Raw genomic sequence first — 26,638 nt, forward strand, 5'->3', positions numbered from 1 at the left:
CGTTCGCCTCGCTTCTGTTTGACTTAGATAATAGCGCAAAGAAATTTGCGTAGACATCCGTTGACGTTACCCCCCTTTCCCCTTTTCCCTTTCTCTCCCCCCGAGAATCCGTAGCTGATGAAATTAAACAAATTGTAGCGTGGAAAAATTTCAATCTTGGTTAGGTTTCGTCATGTCTTTAATGACATGGTCATGGCTCCCGTAGAAACAGTGGGCTCCACGCTGCTAGAAAGTGCTCAGAAAAGGGGGGCGGGTGTTTTGGGGATGGGGAATGTCCATTAAATACAGAGTCCTCTATCTACCTGGTCCCAGCAAAATTCCTTGTTTATCTTAATTAAAGGAGGCTGTAGGAGAAACAGCATAAATGAATCATTTTTAGTGTCAGAAAAGCTTTTCCAGGAGGACAATCAAGGATGTTAGGTATTATTTTAGATGTAAATTTATATAATTAGAGAAACTTTACAAATAATTTAATATTTAAGAGAAGAGCCAGTTAAATTTTCTTAGAAGAAAGCCTTTATTGTTTAAGGACTCTTCCTTAACCAAAGAGAGCTTGTGCTCTTGACAAATAATCTTATGTTTAAAGGACCTCTCCTTAAGGTACACCACAAAATCCTTTTTGCAAGCATTACTCAACACTAGAGCGTTTGGAAGGCTGCCTTTGAGCCCTCGCTGCGGTCTTAATCTCCTCCTAATTACTAGTTCTTCCCTCTCGATTCTTCCGCCTCGAAGCCCGCTTAATTACTATCAAATCCTGATCTATGCCAGGCACACACACACACAGAGCTGCCTCCCCACTGTGCTGGCCAGATTTGCGACAAACAAATCGCAGCACACGCCGGCACCAGCACCAGACCCGGACCCGGACCAAACCACAGCACTAAGCTCCTACATGAGTAATCGTAATCCCGAAAAGTTTTGCAGGGAAACCAACTCATAACCCGTAATCATCGCAATTAGTTTTAGCCCGATGACGACGACGACACAGCGACAGCCTGGCAACTGGGCAAAGCTGGCAAATGGGAAAATGGCAAATGGTGGGTCCATGTCGTCATAGGAGCCGCAATCAAAACAGGTGCGAACCCCCGCCTTTTCTTTACGTATCAGTGAATTCGACTGCAAAGTACCAACTACACAAATTTCACAATTGTTTTTCAAATTTATAATTGCAAAAAGCAGGGTTCAGGAGAAATTTTAATTTAAATAAGCTTAAAATATATATTGAAGCCAGGATTATCCTGTTTAGGAAAGGATTTTAATAATAATAATAATACAAAAATAATATAGAAATATAAAAATGTAAAAATGTAAAAATATAAAAATATAAAAATATAAAAATATAAAAATATAAAAATATAAAAATATAAAAATATAAAAATATAAAAATATAAAAATATAAAAATATAAATATAAAAATATAAAAATATAAAAATATAAAAATATAAAAATATAAAAATATAAAAATATAAAAATATAAAAATATAAAATATAAAAAATTTAAAAATATAAAAATATAAGAATATAAAAATATAAAAATATAAAAATATAAAAATATAAAAATATAAAAATATAAAAATATAAAAATATAAAAATATAAAAATATAAAAATATAAAAATATAAAAATATAAAAATATAAAAATATAAAAATATAAGAATATAAAAATATAAGAATATAAAAATATAAAAATATAAGAATATAAAAATATAAAATATAAAAAATTTAAAAATAGAAAAATATAAGAATATAAAAATATAAAAAATATCAAAATATATAAAAAAACCTTTAATAAACCCCCAGACTCTAACCCTTTTCGTCTGAAGCATATACCCCACTGAGTGTTACGTCTGGGGAGGTAACAGAAATCAGTTAACCGAAATCACGGTGGCCATAAAGCCTACCATTCGCGTGGACAGTCGTAGGTGGAGTGATCACCAAGTACGAGGGACCTGATGATACTGATACGGATACTGTTGATACTGTAGACACTGTAGATACTACTTATGATGATGATAGAGGTGATGCTGGGCCTGGGGACCCCCATAAAACCCTGAATAAACTGGAAGAGGTGTAAACCCATTAATTGCTTTCAGGTCTCGCCCAATGGAAAAGCTTCTTGATGAACTTCCAGGAGGTGAAAGGGTGAACATGAGGTGTCATCTGTGTAAGCATTACCTTCCTACAGGGTAATCCCCATGTCTCTAGATAATCACAGCATCGCTGCTATGTTTTCTTTCCACAATTACTGTCAACAAAGATTTGATTTGAGGCCCCAGCGCCGTCTGGGAAGATATAACGTTACCGCCCAACGCCTCAAGTTCAGTTAGCACAGGCGATCCAAGCACTAAGCACACACGATGGGTGCAACCAAAGTTCCCAAGCTACCCAAGATTACCGAGCAGGCGGATCCAGATTCCAACCCAAAAGAGGTGGCACCTAGCACAGACTCAACAGCAACACCAGCAGCAGCGCCAGCAGATTTTGAAACCGCCATCGATGCCGCTGGCTTTGGAATGTTCAATATCCTACTCCTGGTGGCCGCTGTGCCCGCGGCCATGGGCACTGTTTACGAGACCTCCACAATGTCCTACATCCTGCCCAGTGCCGAGTGTGACCTTCAGTTGAGCCTGCTGGACAAGGGTATACTGAATGCCATCACTTATGCGGGCATGATCAGTTCAGCGGTGATGTGGGGTTACCTGGCGGATACAAAAGGACGCAGAAATCTCCTCATCCTGGGCTATGCCGCGGATACATTCTGTGTCCTTGGAGGAGCCTTCAGTCAGAATAGAATCCAGCTGATGGTTTTCAAGTATCTGGGGGGTTTCTGGTGAGTTTATCTCGAGTTTTATTCGTACATATATATACCATATAGAATAAAAGTTGTGAATGAATTTGGTTTGATTTCAGTATGAGTGGCCCCTTTGCTGTGCTTATGACGTATCTAACGGAACTCCATGGACGTCAACATCGCCAGCGCATCATGATGATGGTGGGCATTATGTTCTCTATAGCCACCTTGACGCTACCTGGTTTGGCCATGCTAATTTTGCCCCAGGAGTGGGACATACACATCTGGACTTTGTCGCGTAAGTGTCCCGAGGGTGTGTGTTACGTGTTGAAAGTGACGATAAGCTTTTGGTTAGATAAACAGATAAAACTGATAGATAAGCTACCGAGGGAACAGCTGATGAAGCTCTAATTTCTCTGAGAGCAATCAGTAATACGATTCATCCTCCACGCGCCGAACAAGTTGTTTGACCAGGTTTTTAGTTATAAATTTTTATAATTTCCAAATCAAGTCAGACACAAGCTATTAAAGTAGGGCACTTGTAGAGTTTATAATCAGTGATGTTATAACCCATTTAAGGAGGTTTTGAAACCGGTTGGTAGCTGTTTTTTATGAATCCAAAACAAGTCAATGATTACAAAATATAAACTTAAATTACCTAAAGTTAGATCTTATAGATAGATAGATATAGATATAGATCTTATATATCTCTTATTTATTCATTAATTATCCCTTATTTATCCCTTCATTATACCTTAATTATATGTTATTTATGCCTTGTTTATTCCTTATTTATCCTTTAATTATCTCTTAATTATAAATATTGTATCTCTTATTTACCTCTTATTTATCCGTTAATTATCCCTTATTTATCCATTATTTATCCCTTATTTACCTCTTATTTATCCGTTAATTATCCATTATTTATCCCTTATTTATCCATTATTTACCCCTTAATTATCCCTTATTCATCTCTTATTTCCAGTCTCCTCCTGGCAAGTCTTTGTGGCCATCACCGCCCTGCCTAGTCTTCTGAGCTTTTTGCTCTTCTTTTTCTTTCCGGAAAGCCCCAAATTTCTCATGTCCAAAGGACGCAATCAGGAGGCCATGGATGCCTTCAAGTTTATGTTTCATTTAAATACTCGCAAGCCCAAGGATTCATTTCCAGTGAGTTTTTCAACAAGTTAAAAATTTCAAAATAAATATTAATTAAACCTCTAAAAAACAGATCAAGTTGCTGGCCAATGAAGTCATAGTGCCAGAGCCCAAAAAGCACAAAGAGCATAAGACTATTTCTAACGAAATCAAGCCGCCCATTGAGAATAACAATGAACTAGATGATCCCGAGCAGGGTACCAAAACACCAGAGCTAAAGAAGACCTCAGGCTTCTCGCAGCTAAGACCACTGTTCACCAAGCCCTATCTGGGTCTGTCCCTTTGGGTTTACCTGCTCAACTTTTGTGTGCTCTTGGGGTAAGTTTGTCATAACCCTTAAGAAGCCTGAATAAACCCTTTTTAATATTTTATTTTAAATATAAACAGCCAGAACACCATGCGCCTGTGGCTGCCCCAGCTCTTTGCCTCGATCAATGAGTACGAACAGCTGATGGTGGTTAAGGGTGAGTCAGGATCCACCAGTATTTGCAGCATCCTGGAGTACAGTGTGAATCGCACTCAGGCCCAGCTGGAGGCAGCCACTCGTAATGATCCCATGACAGAGTGTCATGTAAATATCACTGCCTCCACATATACCAACAATCTAATAGTGGCTGCCGCGGGCTTTGTGGCCTACATGTTGGCTGGTTTCCTGGTTAATTTAGTGGGCGTCAAGCGTATTATGAGTGAGTATCTTTGAATAACTCTACTTCATTCTTTTTGTAATATATTTCTTTACCCCAAAGCAATGGGTCTCTTTGTGGCTGGCTGCTGTTCCATTGGCATGTACTGGTCCAGTTCAGCCATATCTACGGTGGCCATTGCCTCGCTATTTGTGACCATGGGCAGCATATCGGCCACATCGGTAATCAGTGCCTCTGTCAACCTGTTTCCCACCTCGCTCAGGTGAGTGTTAGACTTTCTATCTATATATGTTTGTGTGTGTAATCCCTTTTGCCAAGGACAATGATTGTCTCACTGGAAATGATGTTCGGTCGCCTGGGCTCTTTGCTGGGCAACATCTTCTTCCCAGCTCTAATGGGACTGGGCTGTGTGCCGCCCTTCTTCATGGTCAGCCTGTTCATGTTGGGTAAGTGTTGGTAACTACTACCTACTCTACTCCTTTTGGTTTATATATATCCACTTAAACCTTATCCCTAACCCTTTTTACAGCCGGCTGTCTGATGGCCGCCTTTCTGCCGCTGAAGAACAAGGCTGCCCTGAAGTGAAGTGACAACAAGAGGAGTCTGGAGTCAGGAGTCAAGTCCATTGCTGTACATAGTATTTAAACTTAATTCTTAGTTTAAGTTCTCCCTCAACTTTTAGAAAAGGGGGAGGTTGGGATATTTATTGCACAAGTTTGTCCATTTATTTACCAATTTAAACCGACAAAAGCATTTCACCTAGCATCAAGCAAGGACTCTTGGAAGAGTCTTCTCCTGGTGACTTTTCCAAGGGTATTTGCACTTCCTTCTCATTTATTTTGCACTATCTTCCTTACTTTCTTTTTTTTTTTTTTGTTTTTTTTTATATATTTGTTTGTTTGTTTGCTGTGTCCCCTTTTGCTTTGGTTTAATTAAAAGTTAATTTATTTTAGATTGCAAGTTTCTAGGATTAAGCAATTTGTATGCAATTTCTCGTTTGCGCTTGTCAATTACATGAATTCCTCTACATCAATTTCCATAAACCGCTGGGCACTTATCAATGCATCTTCTGGGGGGGGGGGTTTAAGGAAGTCTAGAAGGTCCTGTCCTGGCATTGACTTGGCGTGAAAGTGACTGCACAGTGAAATCAAGCAACAAATGCAAGAGGGGAATCCAGGGACAACGACGACGACGAATGGCACTCGGGGCTTATGTAACATTGTGACACGCCTCCCTTCTTCACAACAAATTGAGTTAAATCCAAGTGGGGGCGGAGAAGTGTAACTAGAGAGCACTCAGTGACTGAACCCCACACATACTTGTAATGTGTGTGTGTCCCTACTCTCTTTGTTATTAATTAAAATCATTAAATCAATCATGATTTCGCTTTATCCAATTTGTGAAATTCACTCAGTTTCGCTCTCAAGTTTAACCGTCTTTTTTGGGTACTTAATTATAATTATCAAGAAATAAAAAACCCCACCCTAAGCCTTTATCCTTTTTAAGAAAAAATAATAGCTTTAGGCCCTTCGTCGTCACTACTATTTTAATTAATTAATCCATTTGCTCATAGATTTTGAATAATTGCCAAAACAGAGAAAGAGAATAAGAGAATCGCTTAGCTGGAGAAAAACGATTAGGCCCAAATGTCCCACAATTCATTACACAAGAAGAAAAATCGTATCTAAAAACAAGAGAAACTGGAGAAACTGGTGCTTCTATCTTCTATAGAGAGAGTGTCCTCCAAATGCCTCGACAGCTGTGCCCCCGTAGCCTTATCTCCCGCCCGGGAGGCGTTGATATACGAGCGGGTACTCAAGCCAAATGGAAATGCTAATTATCTGACAACGGAGCCGCTCGACTTGAATTTGAACCCTGGAAGGAGGAGGCCCGTCATCTGGGCGTTAGTGTTTGTGACCAGGCATGATGATTTCACAAATGTTTGAAATCAGACAAGAGACCCATGGAAAGTTTTAATTAAAAACTTTTTCGGCCTCTCTGGCTCTCTAAGCTCTATGACTTTTAAAACGCGCTACCAAGTCGCAACCGAGTGCTAATGCGATGCTAGAGCATCGATAAAGACCAGACCAACACGCCCGAGAACCCACGGGCCCCCAAGGTGAAACTCAACAGGTTGTTTTTCCAGAGAGCTTACCTTAAACTACGATTTACGTCATATTTACACTGGCAAAAATAATAGAGCAGATAATTCCTAAGGGGTTCTAACTTAGAACATAATAGTAAGGGAAATAAATTTGATTTTTAATTCATAAGCTATTTTTCTTTTATAAATTTTAAAGCTAGACCTCTACAACATATTTTGCCCTATAATTCCCAAAGGGTTTCAGCCACAACCTGGTTATATACAAGCTGAATATTCATAGTAAAAAGCAACTTCTTTGCTTCTATGACTTATACTTCTTCAATTCTAATGAAAATTCAATATTTTGGATAAAAAAATCTAGCTTTACACTAAAATTCCCAACTGGTTTTAGCCACAAATAGGCTAGAAGGGGCTTTCTTTAAAAAAAATCTTGTTTAATGTTTATAAATTTACCAAATCCCAAAAAAAATTTGTTTTCAACTTGATTTAACTTTGCTAGGAAAGTTTTCACCTCTAAAAAAAACCATAAATCTTCTGTTCTATTTTTAAAACATAATAAAAGATAAACAAATAAACAAACTGAAAATTGTCAAACTATTTACACTCTTTTTTTTTACAGATAAAAAAAGTTTCTTTTTCTTTGAGTGCAAAGCCCAAAGCTGTAATCTTATCAGAGGTATTCCAATCAGAGAGAGAGAGAGAGAGAAGCTAGCTGGGAACAGGTCCATAAATGCCCACTGCCAGCCCTTGCCGGCTACAGTTGTCCAAGATGAGTCTCAGCAACAAGGTGGTGATCGTGACGGGAGCCAGCAGCGGCATTGGTGCTGCCATTGCCCAGGTACTGGCCCGCGAAGGTGCCACTTTGGCCCTGGTGGGACGCAACGTCGCGAATCTCGAGGCCACCAAGAATAATCTGAAGGGCACCAAAGCCGAAATTGTGGTGGCTGATGTGACCAAGGATGCGGCGGCCATAGTCAAACAGACTTTGGACAAATTCGGACGCATCGATGTTCTGGTTAATAATGCCGGCATTCTGGGCGCGGGCGGTCTCATCGATCTGGACATTGAGGAGTTTGACTCTGTGATGAATACCAATCTGCGTGGCGTTATCCTCCTGACTAAGGCTGTCCTGCCGCATCTACTGAAGACCAAGGGAGCCGTGGTTAATGTGAGCAGCTGTGCTGGCATTCGTCCATTTGCCGGTGCTTTGAGTTATGGCGTCTCGAAGGCTGCCCTCGATCAGTTTACCAAAATCGTGGCCATGGAGATGGCACCGCAGGGTGTGCGCGTCAATTCGGTGAATCCTGGCTTTGTGGTGACGAATATTCACAAGACCTTCGGCATTGCGGATGAGGATTATAAGGGTGTATTGCAGCGGGCCATTAACGCGCATCCCATGGGCCGTGTGGGTGATGTTACAGAAGTGGCCGAGGCCGTGGCCTTCTTGGCCAGCTCCAAGGCCAGCTTCACCACCGGCGCCCTCTTTCCCATCGACGGTGGCAAGCACAATCTGACGCCTCGTTAAGCGTTCTCCGTAATTACGTTTTCTCCATTACATTCCTTCATCGCTTCCTTCTTCTTTATTATTATTTTTTTTTTTTTTTTGTTTGTTTGTTGAAATAAATAAATTGTAACCACACTGAACAAAAGAAGTTTTGTGCAAGGGTAAAGATGGGGGTTTTCGTAACGGATATTCTTATAATCAAAGACAAATTCTAGGGAATAAATTGGAAAAACTACAGAAACTTATAGTTTCAGAGGAAATCACTTCTTTAAAGAGTAAGTATAATAATTGGATAGTTAATTTCCAACTAAAATCCCACTCTAAGAACATAATAAAGTCTCTACTCGTTTATGATATTGAAAACGATAGTTTCATTTAATATCTTTAGCTTCTTATCTGCTAAGTAGTAAAGCCTATATCATCTACAACTCTAGTATCAAGTATAATCTACCTTGGTTTCTTTCAAACTCAATTAATTTCCCTAGCTAACATTATCTTATTATTATTTCGTGTTGTGACGACGTTGGGAAGTCCATTTTGGACTTGGGTTTCCTGGTTAGCTGCCACTTCTCGCATAGTGGGGGGTGGGGGTTGGGGGTTGGGTGACCCCAAAATGACCGCCATGGTTGCTGTGTCAGACACTTGACAGACTTATCTGGCCCATCATCAAGCCCGGCTGTTGATAAGGTGCGCTGTCAGCAGCGAAGACCGCAACTTGTTTCGCTGCGGCTTAATCTCCGCTGCTGCTGCTGCTGCTGCCTGCCTGTGCCTTATCGGTAGACACGCGAAAATACCGGGGATTTCATTATCTTTAACCAGGAGAAGGTGTGAGAGTGGGGGGCTGGGCAGCGTGTTCTATGCGTGTTCCCCCGCTGCGGTCAATGTTCTGTCCAAAAACGTTTGGTAATGTAGGTCATAATTGTCATTGATTCATGAGAACCCGACTGCCTTCCCACCCACCAAAGGGGGAGTGTTAAACTTGAGGAATTTGTGACAACTTTGGGACTTGCAGAGCTTTAAGGAGGGGCGGAAGTGGTGAAAAGTATACTGTAAGCTTATAGGGAAGGTTAGCTTTAAAGTTAAGTTTAGTTACAGCTTAGTTTAGCTTTAAGCTTGTTCTTTTAACCCTTGTCAGCAACTTAAATGATCTTTAGAAAGGCTAATGTAGCTTTACAGCTTCCTTTCTTAACATGAAAACCAACCCCCAAGTCAGGAGAGACTAGCTTTAAGCTTCTATATAATTCAACCCTATTGGGAAAGGCTTTAAGCTTATTGAATACCCTTTTTGGGAACTTTTAAATACCTTCTTCTTCTTAGTTCATCCCCCAAGTCAGAAAACATCAGCTTAAAGCCTTTTTTTGTAACTCACCCTTAGCAATTCAAGCTTAGAATTTACAGATTTAAAATTTAAACCCTTGCTAGGAACTTTATTGATACCCAGAAACAATTTTATAGCCATATAGGTGTCCTCCCTTAACCCAAATACCATCCCCAATGGAGACAAAACTAGCTTAAAGCTTCCTTAAAAACTTACCGCCAACAGAACACCAGCTTAAAGCTTCCTTAAAAATTTACCCCCAACAGAAAAGTTTCCATCTTAAGCTTTACCCTTTTTAACCCTTGTTAAAAACTTGACTGTTATCTAAAAAAGATATAAAAAAGCCCAATAATCAAAGATACCAACCCCAAATTGCGTGGGAGAACAGCTTAAAGCTGTCCACTTTGCACCCCCAAAAAAGGAATCCCCCCCCCAAAAGAGAAAAGCTTCCTGCTTTGGCTGTGGCTTCCCCATGAGCTGGCAGTGCGTCAGTAGCCGTGGCCACGCGCTCATCGCATCCCATCATCCCCTGCCAAGCAAGACCAAAGGAGAGACCAAAGAGAACCGAGGCGATAAAGAGAAAGAGAAAGCAAGGGAGCTGGGCCAGCTGGCACAGAAAGCGGAACAAGCCACCCATTGATTTTTCTCGCCCAAGCAAACAACGAAAAAACAAGAGGAAACCCAAGGAAAACAATAGAGAAACCTAGGAAAACCAGGAACACAAAAGGAGGTAAAATCAGAGGCCAGACCTCGCCACCATTTCCATATGGAAATGAAAATGGCCGAGGCCCAGTTAACGCTCGAGTCCAAGGACTCCTCCTGCAACGTAGAAGGCCAGCTGCCGCCAGCTGGATCCGAAGAGGAGCCAGAGGAACCAGAGGATCCAGAGGAGGAGGAGGAGGAAGCCGAGCTGGAGCCCGAACAGGAGCAACAAGAACTCCTAAGCGAACGCTGGTCCCCGCTGGGCGCCAACTATGACGATGCCAACAGCGCCAGCTCGGGCGTGGACTGTGAACTGGAGCCGGGCCTGGAGAAGTCGGAGACGCGTCGTGGCAGTGCTGGCAGCGAGCTGGCACGCCTCCGTAGCATTGAGGATGAGCAGGAGTTGCTCACCAGTTCGCTTTTAGCTCTCACTTCCCATTTCGCCCACGTCCAGCTGCGAGTGCGCCAGATTGTGGAGGCTCCAGCGGAGGAGCGAGATCAACTGTTACGCGATCTAGAGGACTTTGCCTTCCAGGGCATACCAGATGCCGCTCAGCCCAAGGAGGAAGCTACGGTCAAGCAGGCCAAGCAGGATTCCTCAGAAAAGGAAGCTGGCGCGGATAGCCAACTTATAGAGCAACTCAAGTCTCAGTTGACGGAACTGGAGCAGCTGGCCTACGAGGCGGGTGAGCCTGGCATCCTGCCGCAGCATGTGCTGCTCGAAAAGCAAAAGTTTATCCTGGATGAGCTGCGGGCCAAGCTTAATCTTCAAGTGGAACAGCATGAGCTGCCGGCCCTCAGCACCGAGCAGCTGCGCCATCAGGTGGACAATGCCATTGGCGAGTTTGTGGGTCCCTTGAAGATGAAGGAGCAGCTGGTGGCCCAGCTAAAAACCCAGATAACCGATCTTGAACGCTTCATTGCCTTCCTACAGTGCGATGCGGATCAAAGCTCGGTGGGTGATCGCTTAAAGCTACTTTCGGGTGCTTACAATAGCTATGCGGCCAAGCAGACAGCTCGCAGTGGCTCACAGATTGCCCCTCCGCCCACGGCTCCTTCCCAAGTTGGAGCTAAAAACTCACCTGCCACGACAGCAGCTCTGCCTCCATCGTCTAGTGGTGGTGGTTCTTCCTCTTCCGGCGAAAGTCTCCACAGCAAGGCACATGGTTTGCTGGACAAGGCCTCGCTCCTGATGCAAATGTTTGCGAGCACGCATCTGGTGAAGCCGCGACATGACGATTTCCAGCAGAATTCGTTGAAGAAAACGCACAAAGGCAACCACTGGGGGTGAGTTTTTTGAGCTAAAAAATTAATAAAAATAATTTAAAATTATTGAAGATTATTAAAAATTATTTTTTAAATTATTAAAAATTGTTAAAAAATTATTAAACGTTATCATTACAAATTATTTAAATTTATTACAAATGATTAAAAATTTTAATAAATATAAAAAACTATTAAAAATTGTTTTTAAACTATTCAAAATTATTGAAAATTATCATTAAAAATTATTGGAAATTATTTAAAATTATTAAAAACTATACAAAATAAATCAAAAAAATTTTAACAGCTTTAATATTTTTGAATAAATTTTAATATTAATATTATTAATGTTAAAAACTATAAAAAATATTTTAAAACCATTTTCATAATTTTTAAAGTTTTTAAATAGTTTATAATATTTTTTTTTTTAATGTTCAATATTTTTTTAATATTTTTAAAATATATTAAATATTATTAAAAACTACTAAAAATTATTAAAAATTATGAACAAAAATATATATATTATTAAAAATTATTACACATTTTAAAAAGTTATTAAAAATTATTAGAAATTATTATATATTTATTTAAATATTTTATTTACCTTTTAAAACAGCTTTGAAGAATCAAGTTGCTTCCTTTTGACCTTTTGTTGTTCTTTTCTCCTGCTTTTCAGAGATCTCCGCGCCCAATTGGAAGTGGATATCCAGGAGGTGGCCGCCTTGGCTGCCACCTTGAGCTGCGATCGCGAGAAACTGGCCAATATCAAGCGGGCTTTACGTCATCAGCAACAGCAGCAGCAGCAGCAGGAGTCCTCGTCCTGCCCTTCCTCTACAAACCAGCATCCATCCATTAATGCCCAAAATGGAGCACTAACCACCATTCCGCCACGTTGCCGACGAGCTGTGCCCACTGGCCATGAACTGGCCCCCTATGCGGCCTGCGGTGGAGCCGTTTCCTCGGACTCCGATGAGGACATCAGCTACTCCAACTTCGAGTGGGAAAAGGAGGGCAAGAGCCGGCGTTTGCGTGGTGATTCCATAGCCACAATTGGAAGGGAATTGACCACAGTGGTACGGAAGAACTTTGCCCGGACGTTGCAGCAATTGATACAGCATGGTTTAAGGATACCAGCGGAATCAGCGGCCTCCAGTTTGATGGTGCCCTTTATGCGATGTCTGCATCCTGGTCCACCGGCCGCTGTGATACCTGCAGCTGCAGGAGGAGATTCGCAGTTTATGGGCCTGGGCAGGGCCATGCATGCCTGGGAATTGGTATTGGCTTACTACAGGCTAAAGCATGGAGAGGAGTATAATAATACGCCTGCCCGGAAGTTGTCGCAGAGCTTCCAGCTGGACATAGTGGATGCCCAGGCGGTGACGGCCAAGCAGAGTCTGCTCAGTGCTGTGGGCATGATCCTGGCCATGCACAGGCCATACAAGAGGAGTAACAATGCCCACTTCAAGGCATTTGTATGTGCGGGACTCAAGTGAGTAGTGTAGTTGTGGAGGTGCTCCTCCTTCCTTTACTTATTGGTTGCTCTTTCTTTGCAGCTCCCATTTGCTGGTTGAGTGGCTGAATTTGATCCTGAGCTGCCATGAGCTGGTGGACACATACTACTCGTCAAGCAGCTATGTGGCTCGAACAGGATTCCGCGACTCCTTGCGCTCTATTGATGCTCTGTCCAGGTTTGACTTTGATCTGCCGGTGGATCTGGCCATTAGGCATTTCCGTAACATCTGATAACTTGTATATTTGGCTTAGACTAGACACTTGTCGTATTCTCCAACTCTCTCTCTCACACACTTAATGTATAAATTCGTGTATATAACCTTAGATATGTCCCATTAAATCAATTGCTAATCCTAACGAAATTGCGTTGTATAAAACTCATGCAGACACTGACTGACCTTCTCGCCCAGCGGACGTTCCAGCGGACCATAGGGTATGCGGGCGAGCAACTGCCTGGCTTCCTTCGCCTCCACACACTCCTCGTATGCATCTAGAAGGCAGCGGGGTGTGGGATAACGCTCCACAATGGCCATGGCTCTTTCCAGGGAGAGCGAGTGCAGCTGTAGGAGCTGCTGGACAAAGACCTCACGCACTGTTAGCTGGGCATTCTTGGCGGAATCGTCGTACAAAGCACGAAACTTGAGCAAGCCCAGTTTGGAGTCGGTGAGCAGGCAACAGCTTTCGGCTTTGTCCTGCACACTGTGCAGGGTCTTTTGGCCAAAGATCTGGGCCAGCGAGCGACTCATGCTGGCTAAATAAGCCATGGAGCGAAAGTGATTCTCCGTGCGCACCACCTGGACACCGTTTTGAACCCGGGCATTGGCCAAGGCCTGCTGCAGAGAGTCCAGGGGCAGACCCAGTTGCTCATTGTCGCCATAATCCTCCACCAGGTAGATGACATGCTTCAGGCCGCTCTGCTTAAGCCTGTGCTTTTGCTCGTGGAAGCGACCATCGCGTATGCTGGACGCCAGATCATCCATTCTCTTTCTTTCCACAATGTAGGGCAGGACCAGTTCATTGCCTGCCGGATCCTTGGCTATCCACAGGAAATCGCCAATGGTCAGACGACGCACCTCGTGCTGGGCTCCTAGAGACTCCAGATAGCTGCGCGTTTGATCCAGCACCCGCTTGTTCTTGCCACTTGTCTCTTGAATGTCCACGAGAAGAAGGATCTCAAAGCTGCCGGGTGGCATCTCCACGCGGCGTTCCCTCTCCTCGGCAGCTGCCATTTCTTGGAGATCCTTTTTGGTGGGCTTGCGTGGCTTCTTTTCCCTCTGCTTCTTCTTCTGCGCCTGCTCCTCCTGCTTTTCCTGCACCTTTCTAACAACCTGTTGCACCTGTTGTTCGTATTGCTCGCTCGTGGTTGCCGTTGGCGGCAACAGGTTAACAACGCGATGCTGGCGCAGCTCCTCGTCAATCATTTGGCAAAGAGTGCCGCCAAATCCACGCAAAATAGCGCAGTCCCGGCCGCTGTACAAGGGCAGGGGATAGCATTTTAGGGCTTCAAGAGCCTGTCGAAGCTTGAATTGAGACTTTTGCTGGCGACGCTCCGCTTCACGCAGCCAACGCTCCAGCCAGCGGGTAAAAAGAGGATTGGGCTCCTTCAAACGCACCGCCAGACGGGTTTCCATTATTGTTTTTACACTTTTGCACTTTAAAACTTGATTAATTCAATACTTTTAACACTTTTTACGCCTTTTCACTTCTTATTCGGCAAATTTTTCGCGCTTGTTTTTGCTTTTACCGTTGTCTATCGCTGGTGGTGAGAGCCGGTAGATAAATATCGATAGCCACTATAATTTGGTATTTCTGTTTTAAAATACCAACTTTTTTTATGTTTGTGTAATTTATTTGAAATTGTGCTTTGATTTGGTTTTATTTATAAATTTTTATTATTTTTTAGGCCCTTATAAACACCAAGTTTTATTTAAAAAAAATTAATATTAATAGTTTCAGTATTTTTTCCCACGATACCCCCTATCGATAACCTGCCAGTCGAACGATTTCCCATCCCTAAGAAGCGCACGTTTGCGCCATCCTCTTTTGGCTTTTATTTTGATTTAATTTCATCAAAAAGTGAAATTCCAAGTGAAAATAATGGCTGCTGGCGTGGATAGCATCAAAATGGAGGCCCTGTCTTTGAGCGAGGGCATCCGGGAGGCGCCCGTCTGCATCATAGTGCTGGGAATGGCCGGCAGCGGGAAGACCACCTTTACGCGGAGTCTCATCCAGCATGCCCAGGAGAAGTTCAATCCGTATGTGGTTAATCTGGATCCCGCCTGCCGAGAAGTGCCATATGCCGCCCACGTGGATATCCGGGACACGGTCAACTACCGGGAGGTGATGAAGCAATATCAATTGGGGCCAAATGGTGGCATTGTGACGGCTCTTAATATGTTCACCACGAAAATGGCCCAGTTTGCGGAGCTGGTAAGGCGAGCCGGAGAGCGCGGTCACAAATGGTGTATAATCGACACACCCGGCCAGATCGAGGTGTTCACCTGGTCCGCCTCGGGCAATATTATCACCGAGGGACTGGCCACCATGTTCCCCACCATTGTAGTCTACGTAATGGATGTGGTGCGCAGCGCCTGCCCCACTACCTTCATGTCCAACATGCTCTATGCCTGCTCCATTCTGTACAAGACCCGACTGCCCTTCCTGGTGGCTCTCAATAAGGTAGATTTTTTTCTTTAAAGCTTTTGTTTTGGGGTTTTTTAACCTTTTTATATCCTCGTACAGATTGACCTTAAGGACTGCAGCTATGTCCAGGATTGGATGACAGACTTTGAGGTCTTCCAGGATGCCTTGGAGCAGGAGCAAAGCTTTGTGAGTAACCTCACACGCACCATGTCCCTAACTCTGGATACCTTTTACGAAAACCTCACCACCTGTGGCGTTTCGGCCAAAACGGGCGTGGGTTTTGCCCAGCTAATCAAGCATATCCTGGACTGTGTGGTTGAATACGACAAGGATTACAAGCCGGTGTACGAGAAGATGCGTAAGGAGCGACTGGCCGAGCAGCAGGCGGCGTTGTGCCCCAAGCCACCGGACAATGTGGAAGAAGCGGGCGTGGCTGTTCCTTTGGGTTTAAAACTAAATGTATGTTAACTGGGATTACTAGAAACTGCTCTTGAATTTAATTTTTAACTTGGTTTTTCTTTTTAGGATCCTCCACCAAATTCTGGCAACAGCATATTTCTCATGGCACCCGGCCTGGTGCCCCAATCCAACGAGGAGGAGGAGGTCGAGGACATGGAGGAAGATGCCAAAGGCTCTGCAGAGGATCAGAACTTTCAGAGTTTTGTGCAGAGCCATTTGACAGCTCAGCAAAGCAAAAGGGATAAGTTGTTGCAGGAACAATCTCAGTCTTAAAGTGATATGTATATGGAAAATATTTTAGAGATCTTAAGCTTAAAATATAGAATATTTAAGAAATTTCTGGAAATTTCTTTGAAAACTTGAAAATTCCTTAGTTAGTCTTCAGTTTTTCCATCCCTTTCCAAATATAAATTCAATCCAGCATTGTTTTTTCTTCTTTATTATTCACTTTAACAAGCAAAAACATTCAATATAGTGTGTGTTGTGTGTGTGTGTTTTGTTTTTGTTTTATATTTGTATACATGGACTTAGTTTTTAGCTTTTCTTTGCAAATTAGTGATAACATATACATATATATGGAGGATATTTCCCGCTCGTAAATGCAAGCCTTATACTTTGCGTTACATATTTTTTTTTGTATATATATATATTGTATGTATATATTATGTGTGTGTGTGTGTATGTTGAGCAAATCAATTGTGTTGCTGCAAGTGTGCCGCGCCCGATATCTTATGCTATATAATAGTTTGCTTCTCTGGATTTGTTTTGTTTTCTTGTTTGCTTTTTAAATATTACGCTTACAAAAATACAGATCATCTCAAATACTTGTCAATGCTTCACAGTTATACACAGTTATATAGACTCACAATACACAGTAATACACGGTTACATACGGTATAGTCCCCCCTTTTACCCCCACCCCCACCCTATATATGCCTCACGGAACTCGGAACTCTTTCTCCAAATCAATTCTAAGCCATGATGCCATTATACAAGGTAGTCGGCGCTCATTTGTTTATAGAAAGGTTTGTAAGCATGGTGCCAGTATGCTAAGAAGGTGGTACCAGGCTCTCTTTTGCTTTCTCTTTGTGAAGCTTGGCTCTCTGAGAGAGCGGAGAGAAAGCTAAGCATTTAAGCAAAGAGAGAGCCCATATGTATGTAGCATTGAGTGGAACAAATCCTTAAACCTTACTTAAGCAAAAGAAAAATTACCATTTAAGAATTAAGGTCTTAAATAAAACTAAATAAAAACACCTAATTTTAAGCTTTAAATATTTAATAATTAAATAAAAAAAAAAAACTTAAAACCTAAAACTGGCACCATATAAGGGTTAATATTTACTCTCTTTTGATCCTTTCACTCGCACTCATTCTTGGGGTACTATCTTGTATAACGGTATCATGCTCTTCTCTCCCCTTTATCTTCTTCAGCATTTCGGTGTGCAAAGCTTATTTTGGGTGCTGCTGCTGCAAGCTGTGCAAGATTTAGCCTGGGGATCTTGGAATCCAGGTGTAAATGCATCGGCGGCTCCTTCTTAATATTTTGTATGTATTGTATATGTATGTGTGTGCTGGATATAATCTAAATCCAGAAGCACTGCTTGCGAAAAAAATACTCTTATTTCTGGACGTTTTCATTTGATTTTTGAGTGTGTGTGTGTGTGTTCCTTAGGCCTTGGAGATGCATCCAAAAACTAACTTATTTTCTTTATGATTTTCCATTTTGTTTCTTTTGTTTTTTAAATTAAATATATTTTTACTGGCACCGTGCGACTCAGAGCTGCAACAAGAGATCAAAGGTGGTTTTAAAATTATGGCTCTCTTTTTTCATTTACTTTTTTTTATATTTTTTGTTTGGGTAAAAATTAGGTTTAAAAAAAGCTCGCTTTAGTTTTTAAAAAGTATATAATATATATATTTTTAGACGTTAATGTTTGCATATGTATGTTTATATATATATTTTTACTAAGCCCTCACAGCTCTGAACCGCACAAATGGAAACATATCCCCAACTCAAATGTTTGGCTTAATGCTTGCATATTTTATAATATATATATATATATATATATGTATGTATATATATTTAGTATATATCTTTATATATAAAGAAAACAAGCATACACACACTCGCACTCTCAGGCACACACCAAGACGCGCACACACACACACACACACAACCCAGGCAAAGTTTTTTTTGGGAATGTATAGAAAACCAAACAATTCAAGATAAAGTTACTTTCGAAAACGAGTTTTGAAAATTACAAAAAAAAATAAGCCGTGTTGTTGTTTCAGAAACAGTCTTCTTCATTATTTTTATGGTTTTCTTGTTTTCTTTTCATTTAATTTTTATTTTTTATTGTTTCATTTTCCGCTTGCCTTTTCTTGTCTTTTGGTTAAAAGTGGAAGAACGAAACATAACAAGTGAAAGTGGCTTTGGTTCGGTTTTTTAGCTTGGCTTTATGGACAGCTTTCATCCGTTCCAATTTGATCCTTAAGAGCTAGTTAAATGTACGTGTGTGAAGTGTGTGTGTCTGTCTTAAAAACGGAAGAAAATCCCAGGGATTTTGGAACGCTAAGCAGGCTGGGGGTATATAAACAAAAAAAAAAAAACGAGGAAAGTTGATTTGAAGGACAAAGGTTAAACGTTAATAATCCAAAATCATCTAGACGAGCTCCAATTAATCGTCGTCGGACAAATTGGTGGTGGTCAGCAAGGTGGCATTATCCTCGGCGCCCTGCTCCTCGATATCCTGTAAGAAATATATTTATATAAAATTATTTAAATATTTTAAAAATAGAAAACAAAAACCTAAGGTTATAGTTTTGTAACATTTTTTTAGATTTACATTTTTAATATTCCAAAATTCCAGTTGGGAATTATAGTGCAACGTAGGCGATAAATCCATAAATTCTAGCTAAAATCAGTTGGGATTTATAGTGCAAAAAATTAATTCTATCAGGAACACCCTGTTTTTTTTACATACCAGTTAAGAATTATAGTAACCCTAAAAATAAAACATTTTTCAATCATTTCAGTTTTCTTATACAAAATATATATATTTTCTTTTATATATTTAGCAATGTTTTGTTGCTTCGTTACAATCTTTTCTTCTTGTTCTTGTTCATCTTCACTCTTTCTTTCTTTCTTTCTTTTTTTTTTGTAGTTTTTAAGTTTTATAAAAAATAGTTTTACATGCAAATAGGACGATCGGAAATTGTGAAATCATTCAGTTATTCAGCAATTGAACAATTTACTTGCTACAAGGAAGAACAATTACAAAAAACACACGTTACAATAATAAGCTTTAGTTTTTTTTTTTTTTTGATTTTTCATTTTTGTGTATGTATAAAAATAAAAAAATTTATTTAAAAAAAAAAATGATATGAACTTAAAATGAAACAAAACATTTAGGCTAAGAAATAGTTTCTTGTTGTGTGTGTGTGTTGTTGTTGTGGTTGTGGGTGTTGAGGAAGTAAATGCAGCAGAAATGTTTGCAGTAGTTTTTGGAGCTAATCGAGATTTACAAAAAAAAAAACAAAACAGGTGGAGCCGTGCTTTACAATCGTCTATAACTAGCTATTCTAGGCTCCCTTGTCCATGGTGCTGCTCTCTCTTTCTCTCTGTAGATTGGAAGTGTGCGGAAGATTTTGTTGCTCTGCGTTGCGAGGAGATGGAGAAGCTCTCTTCTCACTTGAGCTTCTGCTTGACGGGACTGGGCGAAGACTGATCCGCCTCGGGCAGATCGCTCTCCTTCTTGCGCTTCACCTTATCCTTTGGCGCCTTCGATGGCTTCTTTGTCTGCAGTGCCAGTTTGGCCTCTCGTTTGGCCTCCTTCTTGGCCTCCCGCTTGGCCCTCAGCTGCTCCGTAATGAACGAAAACACCAGGTAGCCCTGCAGAGCAATCAAACCGCCCAGGGCCAGCAGGGAACGGAATCCACCGATACCATAGTGCAGCGTGAGGACACCAATCACCGAGGTGGCAAAGCGTATAAGGAAGAACACACCATTATTCACCACACGCAGCTTGGCCAGACGCTCCTCGCGATCAAAGACACCGATCAGCTGGAAGACATGCGACAGCAGTTCGCTGAAATAGTGCAGGGTCAGCAGGACCAAGGCCAGACGCTGGAAGCTCAGTGTGTAGGCCAGCACGATGAGGGTGAAGCCGCTGATCGAATGGATAATCTTGGGCTGTTGCTCCTCCTTGGTCTTGATCTTCTGGAAGTACAGCTCCGGCAGCATGTGCAGATAGTACGCCAGCTGAACGATAAAGTAGAATTTGTGAAGGAAGCTCATCGGATGGTCGGGGAAACCCTCCCACAGCTGAGCGACCTGTCCCAAATAGCCCTCCTTGAGCACCACATGGGCGCCCCAGACGAAGGACAGCAGATAGAAGGCCACCAGCTGGCCGGACTCGTTGAAGCGGGCCAGCTTGAATTTGGACAGATGCAGCTTTTTGCTGATTTTGTCCAGCACAAACTCCTGGATGATGGCGTGCATGATGATGCAGGTGAGCGTGTAAAAGAATATCGCACAATAGTCCTTGATGCCGGCAATATAGGTGTAGGCCTTGCCATATGGCTGCTCCCGGCTGGGATCCTCCCCGCTGACATTGTGGTGCAGCGAGATGAAGGCGCTGGCAAAGGCGGCCGTCGATTCATTCATTAGGCCCACAACGAACACCATGGCCACGCAGGAGATGATATCGGCATGGTTCTGGATCACGAACTCATGGCTAAGGATAGGCGGATTTTTGTTGCTGGTCTTGCGACCAAGTCCGGGCTTAATGGCCATCGCAGAGTGGCAGGAACAGGAGCAGGAGAGCAGGTGTTTTAAAAAAGTGCTGCAAGGGGGAGATATAATTAGTTTTCAGGATTTTATACGGTTTATGGTGTTACTTTTTGTGGTGTGTATTTTGATTGTTTTTGTTATTGGAATAGGCAGCACAGTAATTATAAAAAATAATTAAGAAAGGGATTTATGGAAATTTAATTGAATTTTTTAAGTTTTTTTTTAAGGAATTTTAAGATCTCTTAGATTATATATTTTATATTCTACTTGGGCTCACACTAATTAAAAAAAATAATTAATAATTATTTATTTACTTTTATTAGTAATACATAAATATTTATTTATTTTTTTTAATAATATTTATTTATTTTTATTTAATTAGTAATTCCTAATTAATTTAAAATTTAATTTATTAATAAAAATATTTTAACTAGATCATTTTTAAATATACCAAAAATTCGAACTACTATAAATTTTATAAAATATTCTAGCTAATACTGCTATATAATTTTTAAATATCCTAATAATTCCTTATAAACTCCTATAAATTTTATAAAATATTTTAATTTTAAATATCCTGATAATTCAACTTTCTATAAGTTCAATAAAATCTATTATCACTTTCTTTTTCTATATATTTAATCCCTTATTTTGAACAACTAACCCTACAATATGCTTATCTTGGTCTTGACTGCTGATAGCAGTCCTATCCTAATGCTATTACAAGTTCCTACAAGTGATAGATAGTAATATAATAGAATTTATAAAATATATAGTATATCACTATAGCTAAAACTGCCTACGTAGCCCAAAGTCTTGGATTCATTAAATATTCAAAATTTGTGAATAAATTTCTTATCTATTTTGTTTTAATTTTTTCCATTCCTATATAACTTTCAAACATCTCCAAATTAAAATATTAAATCTTAAATTATTTTTAAGATTAAAAAATTAATAGTTAAGGTAAATCCCCTACAAAATGTGACTTAAAAGCCACGACATTCTTGATATCAAAAAGCCTCCACGAATCACAAATCTAAACACAGTAATCTTTAGTTAAAGCTGCCACGACTTACACGACTTTAAGCCCTAACTTGTGGCTCATCCTTAGCACTAAACAAATAAAAACAATACAAGTGAAACCTCCAACTGGAAATGTACCGTTTTGTGGCTTATTGTATGTACATTTTGGTCACATGCAAAAAATTAAATGCCACGAGTGATGGAGGCACGGTTATCTTGGTGGGCGAGCCTTATCTGGCCTGCAGGAATGCAGGGATTAAAGCCCACTTAAGGGATAACTACTGTATTAAAGAGATGCTACATTCCAATAACAAAAACACAATTTGCCTTGTTGGCACTACACACACACATGTATATATACGCGCGCGCGCACACACACACACACACACGCAAGCAAATCCGCTAGCGCGCTCCCACACAAACGCACCATGGGCACACATACACACACACACACGCACAGCAGAGAGACTGCAAGAGACACGCTGGCAAATTTGTGTTGTTGCGGCCACACACACGCGTTTTCGTTGTTGCCACTTTTTACTCACAGGATTTTCCGTTCCGTTCGCTGACGTACTTTCCACGTTGCAGTTTTCCCTTCTCGTGGAGCGTTTCGCACTCACTCGCAGGCACAGCGATAGAGTAACTGTCGTGCCGCCGCTGCAGGTGTTGGATCTGGAACTGAAATCGGACGCAGGCAGGGGCAGAAACCGAATCTGAATCTGCTCTGGGCGCTATTCGACGCTGCTCTGCTGCCGTTGCTGTTGCTGCTGCTGCTGCGCTGCTCACCTGTGAGACGAGTCGCCTCGCGCGGGTATCTGTGTGTGTGTTTGTGTGTGTTTGGGTTTCACTGGGACCAGGGCTGGCGCACAGCTAAATATTTTGCCACTGTCTCCATATGTTCACTTGACTTGACGCTTTCCCCGCACCAATCCAGCACTGGTCGCAGTTTTCCGAATTTTCCCAGCTCTCAGCTAGTTCCGTTTGTTCCCGCTGCTGTGCAGCCCTGGCAGCAGCAAACGCCAAAGAAATTGCCACATAGCCGGCGAAAGCCTGCTCTCTCCCTCGCTCTCGGCTGCCTTCGGCTCTCTTCGGCCGTTTCTGTGACGTGTGTGACAAGTAGCAACACGACGGACCAGGGCTGCTGCGCGTTCGCTTTTGATGGGAATCAGTTGTTGTTTACCTCTTTTCATTTCTAATACATTCGCTAAACACTTTTTCATAAACAACTCGCGTAGCTGTAGACTTTTTAAGTCAAGTTTTTATCGATTTTCTGGCACACTTTCACCAGATGAGTGAGGCAGCCCTGGGGCACTTGACAAGACCAGGGCTCCGCAGCAAGTGACAGATGAGCGCGCAGCTTCAAATTGCAGGGAACTAGTTCACTTTTGAAAATAGTGTGGCGCGCACTTTGAAATTAATAGGTTTAAAGTCACAATTTACGTAAATATTAAATATTAATTAATTTTTTACAGAACACACACTTCACAGGAGTTCTTTAAAGAAAAACAAACATCTTCAAACAGAATGGTTAATATTCGAGTGAGTTGAAAGCCCGAGCGTTTCAAATTTAAATATTATAATCAATTTACGGCCAGCAATTAAATGCCAGCTAAATTTAACACAATTAGCTATGTAAATTGACTGGTTTAATGGATGTAAACCGCAACCCGTGGGGGGAGGGAGACCCTGCAAGTGGCCCAAGGTCGTTGCGCCCACCCTCCTTCCGGGCGAGTGGGTTATACATTTTTTTTATGATTTCTTTCTTTTTTTTTTTTTTGCCAGAAAATTAATTGCATTTTGTACTCACGTTACGGTTCCGCTTGCGGACGGAGGAGACGATGGTGCGCTTGTTGCGTGCCACCAGGCATACCGTTATGATCAGAATCACGCCGATGAGGGCGAAGCCCAGAAGAGCGGGCAGCAGCACGCTATCCTCGGCCTTGTAGCCCTGCGAAAAATAAAAGTGGATTTTTTAGTGGTTTATTAATAAAGAAAAATCGACCCAAATAGGATACCCACGCCACTCAAAGGGGGAAGGTGAAAAGGATTCGGTTGGGATTAGTCTTAGGGTTCCTGGATAACTAGTAACTATTCTTCACCTTTTATCCTAGGGTTCTTAGGAGATTCATCTTGAAGAACTGCATCCCAAGTCTCTTCTAAATTGATTTAAAGGTTCTCAAGATCCCTGGTATCATATCATCGGACAAGGACCTCACATCATTCTTAATCAAAAGATACCAAATACTAAAAAGCTACTTAGTCCCAGCTAACCCCTTGTATCTCTAAGTGCCGGGTAACCCCCCTGGAGATCACTTACGGTCCATTGAAAGTAGGTCGAAGGATCAATGTAGGCCCAGTTCGTCTTGAGCCAGGCACTGTTGCTGCGATTATTCTGGACTGCTGCTGCCTGCTCCTCTGCCTGATTTGATTGTGTCTGCATCTTGGCATCCTGTTGTCCAACACCGGGTTGGTATTGAGCTCCCTGGGCCTTGGCCAAAACCGGTGGCATAATGGGTTTCTTGGCGGCGGATTTCAGCAAGGGAACCTGGATAATGCGCGTGGTGATGGTGGTGGCCGGTGGCGAGTAACGTGGAGTGGTCACTGGCTCCCTGGTGGTGGTGGTAGTGGTGGTGCTGGTGCTGCTGCTTGTGGTTGTAGTGGGAGCTGGTGTGGTTGTCGTGCTCGTAGTTGTGGTGGTGCTGCTGCTCGTGGTGGTGGTCGATGCCAGGTTACTCAGAGTAGTTTTATTTAAACGTATAACGAACTGCTCTACGCCATTCCGATTGACAATCTGGACATTTCGACCCACATTCTGTTGCAGCAAGGGTGATCCTGTGGGTAATGTGGGATTTCCTGTCATGTCTCCACCGGCTGATACGATTCCGCCACCGCCACCTCTCTGTGGGCTGTGGATCAGGGCCGCTTTAGTTTTCAAAAACCATTCCGTGGGATTTGGCAGACATTCGGCGGAGACCAAGAAGGGTATTAGCACGGCTCCGATGATCACGGTGCACACGAAGATGAGTCCTAGATAGGCGAAAAAGGATCGGCGACGTCGCTGACCCTTGACCTTGGCGCCGGACGAAGAAGAGGCCGAGCCAGAGGATGAGGCTCCACCAGCGGAGCGTCCATTACCCGACAGCTTGCCCTCGATGCGAAAATCATCGTTTTGGGGCAGAATTGTGTACTGCAGGCTGTTTTCGCCGTGTCTTATGGTTTTATACATGGTGATGGTCACCGGGTGAAGGGTTAATCAAGAGTGCAAAAAAGAGAGTCTTCCTCTTAAGAGAAGATTTTTGACTCTCTTAAGAAACTGAGTGAAGGATCACTGAAGCTTCTCAAGCTCTCTCTTGTTGTTTCTTTTGCAGCTTTTATCTGTAGATTCCTGATTCTCTTTTTGGGTTCACCTTTTCTTTATTGCAGCTCCTTCTTTTCTTTGTTTCTTTAGTCTAGTTCCTTTCTTGGTTTTCTTTTTTAGTGTTTATCACATGGATGGTTTTCTAAGCTTTCGAATTAAATTAAAAATCCAAAGTATCCTTTTTAAGCTATATTTTTTTCGATTATATTTTTTTTTGTCTGGTTTATTGTTGTTTTTTTTTTTTTTATCTTCCTTTCACTTATTCCTCTTCGCTGCGTCCTGTTGTCCCGTTATTTTTTGCTGTTGTTGTTCCTGGAAATGCAGTTTGGTTCACTTATTTTGCTCCTGCTTCTCACTCTCTCTCTTTGTCTCACTCTCTCACTCTCTCGCTTTCTCTCTTACTCCTTCTCCTTCCACTTTCCCTGTGCGTTTTGTTGTCGCGCACAGGTAACGGTAAATACTCAATATACGCTCACCTTTTGCTTTTCTGCGGGATAATTGCTTAATTTTCTTCTACAATTTACAATACTAAATTAACGGGTTAAGCTCCTCCTCTGCGCGGCCTCTACAAACAGGACAACTATGCGAAATGTTGTTGTCCTCTGCGGAGAATATTGTTTTTGTTCCTGTTCCTGCTGCCGATGCTCCTTGCGCACTAAATTTTATGTTTTTATTGATTAAGCGTTTGTTGTTTTTTGACGCAGGCGCAGTTTTTAAAGGCTTTCGTATCCAGTGTTGGTTAAGGGGCTAAAGAAAAAGGTCCTTTTTCTGGCAAGTTTTAGTATTGGAAAGTGGAAATTAAATCAAAAAGAAAAATATATAAACATTTAAAAATCAGTTTTATTTACCAATAGATTAACAAGTATCACCTAAAATATTCAAAACTATTTACAAATAACCTTTAAAATCATGAATCACTATCTCCTAGGTTCACTATCTCTCAACTATTATTGCCTATAAATCCTGGAATTACAATGCTTTGCAGATAAGTTCACAGGGAAAGTCACAACAATACCATTACCCATTATTATATATTCTAGATTTTTAGATCTTAATGAGACTTTGGTACCCAAGTAGCCAGCCAGACTTTGAACCAGGAGATAACCCCAAACCAACCCCGACTATCTACAGATTGTTATCGAAAGTTCCTAATGGATTGCGCACCTTGCTAATGGATCAATCAGAAAATGCGACCGCCAGACAGATTCAGATTTACGAGGTAGTCATATAGTGATTGTCGTAAAGCCTCACAACCACCTGGTTGTCCCGATAAGCCGGAAGAGAGGGTGTGTGTGGGGGTTTATCGGTAGCTTATCGGATGGAGGGGTTTCGATAAGCAACGACAACGACGACGACGGCAGTCCAAGAAGC

At 41.7% G+C, this 26,638-nt stretch overlaps 7 protein-coding genes and 1 long non-coding RNA gene across 8 annotated transcripts; 5 read left to right on the forward strand and 3 right to left on the reverse strand.

Moving 5' to 3' along the window:
- The first annotated feature begins 2,087 nt into the window (after window positions 1–2,087).
- Window positions 2,088–5,622, forward strand: LOC108080341 (synaptic vesicle glycoprotein 2B). The gene is made up of 9 exons (XM_017175041.3): window positions 2,088–2,163; window positions 2,257–2,829; window positions 2,910–3,088; window positions 3,776–3,957; window positions 4,019–4,263; window positions 4,333–4,631; window positions 4,692–4,851; window positions 4,908–5,035; window positions 5,119–5,622. Exons 2-9 carry the CDS (start codon window positions 2,357–2,359, stop codon window positions 5,172–5,174), a joined length of 1,722 nt encoding a protein of 573 aa, XP_017030530.1. The 5' UTR covers window positions 2,088–2,163; window positions 2,257–2,356; the 3' UTR covers window positions 5,175–5,622.
- Window positions 5,623–7,462: 1,840 nt separating this feature from the next.
- Window positions 7,463–8,336, forward strand: LOC108080343 (3-oxoacyl-[acyl-carrier-protein] reductase FabG). Its single transcript, XM_017175043.3, has one exon. The coding sequence runs from the start codon at window positions 7,463–7,465 to the stop codon at window positions 8,216–8,218; it is 756 nt and encodes a 251-aa protein (XP_017030532.1). The 3' UTR covers window positions 8,219–8,336.
- A 1,679-nt stretch (window positions 8,337–10,015) lies between these two features.
- Window positions 10,016–13,223, forward strand: LOC108080340 (RUN domain-containing protein 1). The gene is made up of 3 exons (XM_017175040.3): window positions 10,016–11,504; window positions 12,157–12,969; window positions 13,034–13,223. The coding sequence occupies exons 1-3, from the start codon at window positions 10,282–10,284 to the stop codon at window positions 13,221–13,223; spliced, it is 2,226 nt and encodes a 741-aa protein (XP_017030529.1). The 5' UTR covers window positions 10,016–10,281.
- Window positions 13,224–13,335: 112 nt separating this feature from the next.
- mus81 (mus81 structure-specific endonuclease subunit) lies at window positions 13,336–14,751 on the reverse strand. The gene has a single exon (XM_017175042.3). The coding sequence runs from the start codon at window positions 14,621–14,623 to the stop codon at window positions 13,346–13,348; it is 1,278 nt and encodes a 425-aa protein (XP_017030531.1). The 5' UTR covers window positions 14,624–14,751; the 3' UTR covers window positions 13,336–13,345.
- Window positions 14,752–14,997: 246 nt separating this feature from the next.
- LOC108080393 (GPN-loop GTPase 1) lies at window positions 14,998–16,460 on the forward strand. The gene is made up of 3 exons (XM_017175121.2): window positions 14,998–15,671; window positions 15,735–16,094; window positions 16,161–16,460. Exons 1-3 carry the CDS (start codon window positions 15,090–15,092, stop codon window positions 16,365–16,367), a joined length of 1,149 nt encoding a protein of 382 aa, XP_017030610.1. The 5' UTR covers window positions 14,998–15,089; the 3' UTR covers window positions 16,368–16,460.
- Window positions 16,461–16,677: 217 nt separating this feature from the next.
- LOC108080331 (T-cell immunoglobulin and mucin domain-containing protein 4) lies at window positions 16,678–26,599 on the reverse strand. The gene is made up of 4 exons (XM_017175031.3): window positions 25,744–26,599; window positions 24,227–25,579; window positions 23,717–23,857; window positions 16,678–18,844 (listed from the first exon to the last, which is right to left on the reverse strand). The coding sequence occupies exons 2-4, from the start codon at window positions 25,133–25,135 to the stop codon at window positions 18,773–18,775; spliced, it is 1,122 nt and encodes a 373-aa protein (XP_017030520.1). The 5' UTR covers window positions 25,136–25,579; window positions 25,744–26,599; the 3' UTR covers window positions 16,678–18,772.
- On the reverse strand, window positions 19,125–22,651 carry TRAM (translocating chain-associated membrane protein 1). The gene is made up of 2 exons (XM_017175032.3): window positions 22,455–22,651; window positions 19,125–20,938 (listed from the first exon to the last, which is right to left on the reverse strand). Exon 2 carries the CDS (start codon window positions 20,887–20,889, stop codon window positions 19,783–19,785), a length of 1,107 nt encoding a protein of 368 aa, XP_017030521.1. The 5' UTR covers window positions 20,890–20,938; window positions 22,455–22,651; the 3' UTR covers window positions 19,125–19,782.
- On the forward strand, window positions 23,054–23,827 carry LOC138929279 (uncharacterized). Its single transcript, XR_011445697.1, has 3 exons — window positions 23,054–23,330; window positions 23,382–23,448; window positions 23,692–23,827. It is a non-coding gene; the product is annotated as an uncharacterized lncRNA (long non-coding RNA).
- Window positions 26,600–26,638: the final 39 nt, after the last annotated feature.

This window comes from Drosophila kikkawai, chromosome X, assembly GCF_030179895.1.
Source record: "Drosophila kikkawai strain 14028-0561.14 chromosome X, DkikHiC1v2, whole genome shotgun sequence".
NCBI lineage: Eukaryota > Metazoa > Arthropoda > Insecta > Diptera > Drosophilidae > Drosophila > Drosophila kikkawai.

What these genes read in the sequence shown, in the direction of transcription:
- LOC108080331 (XM_017175031.3), bottom strand. Translation starts at nt 25,135, where the DNA reads ATGTATAAAACCATAAGACACGGCGAAAACAGCCTGCAGTACACAATT. An exon ending in CGACCTACTTTCAATGGACC is followed by an intron (nt 23,858 to 24,226) that starts GTAAGTGATCTC and finishes TATTTTTCGCAG; the next exon opens with GGCTACAAGGCCGAGGATAG. An exon ending in TCCGCAAGCGGAACCGTAAC is followed by an intron (nt 18,845 to 23,716) that starts GTGAGTACAAAA and finishes TATTTCTTACAG; the next exon opens with GATATCGAGGAGCAGGGCGC.
- LOC108080343 (XM_017175043.3), top strand. Translation starts at nt 7,463, where the DNA reads ATGAGTCTCAGCAACAAGGTGGTGATCGTGACGGGAGCCAGCAGCGGC.
- LOC108080340 (XM_017175040.3), top strand. Translation starts at nt 10,282, where the DNA reads ATGGAAATGAAAATGGCCGAGGCCCAGTTAACGCTCGAGTCCAAGGAC. An exon ending in CACAAAGGCAACCACTGGGG is followed by an intron (nt 11,505 to 12,156) that starts GTGAGTTTTTTG and finishes CCTGCTTTTCAG; the next exon opens with AGATCTCCGCGCCCAATTGG. An exon ending in TTTGTATGTGCGGGACTCAA is followed by an intron (nt 12,970 to 13,033) that starts GTGAGTAGTGTA and finishes CTTTCTTTGCAG; the next exon opens with CTCCCATTTGCTGGTTGAGT.
- TRAM (XM_017175032.3), bottom strand. Translation starts at nt 20,889, where the DNA reads ATGGCCATTAAGCCCGGACTTGGTCGCAAGACCAGCAACAAAAATCCG.
- mus81 (XM_017175042.3), bottom strand. Translation starts at nt 14,623, where the DNA reads ATGGAAACCCGTCTGGCGGTGCGTTTGAAGGAGCCCAATCCTCTTTTT.
- LOC108080393 (XM_017175121.2), top strand. Translation starts at nt 15,090, where the DNA reads ATGGCTGCTGGCGTGGATAGCATCAAAATGGAGGCCCTGTCTTTGAGC. An exon ending in TCCTGGTGGCTCTCAATAAG is followed by an intron (nt 15,672 to 15,734) that starts GTAGATTTTTTT and finishes ATCCTCGTACAG; the next exon opens with ATTGACCTTAAGGACTGCAG. An exon ending in CTTTGGGTTTAAAACTAAAT is followed by an intron (nt 16,095 to 16,160) that starts GTATGTTAACTG and finishes TTTTCTTTTTAG; the next exon opens with GATCCTCCACCAAATTCTGG.
- LOC108080341 (XM_017175041.3), top strand. Translation starts at nt 2,357, where the DNA reads ATGGGTGCAACCAAAGTTCCCAAGCTACCCAAGATTACCGAGCAGGCG. An exon ending in ACACATCTGGACTTTGTCGC is followed by an intron (nt 3,089 to 3,775) that starts GTAAGTGTCCCG and finishes TCTTATTTCCAG; the next exon opens with TCTCCTCCTGGCAAGTCTTT. An exon ending in AACTTTTGTGTGCTCTTGGG is followed by an intron (nt 4,264 to 4,332) that starts GTAAGTTTGTCA and finishes AAATATAAACAG; the next exon opens with CCAGAACACCATGCGCCTGT.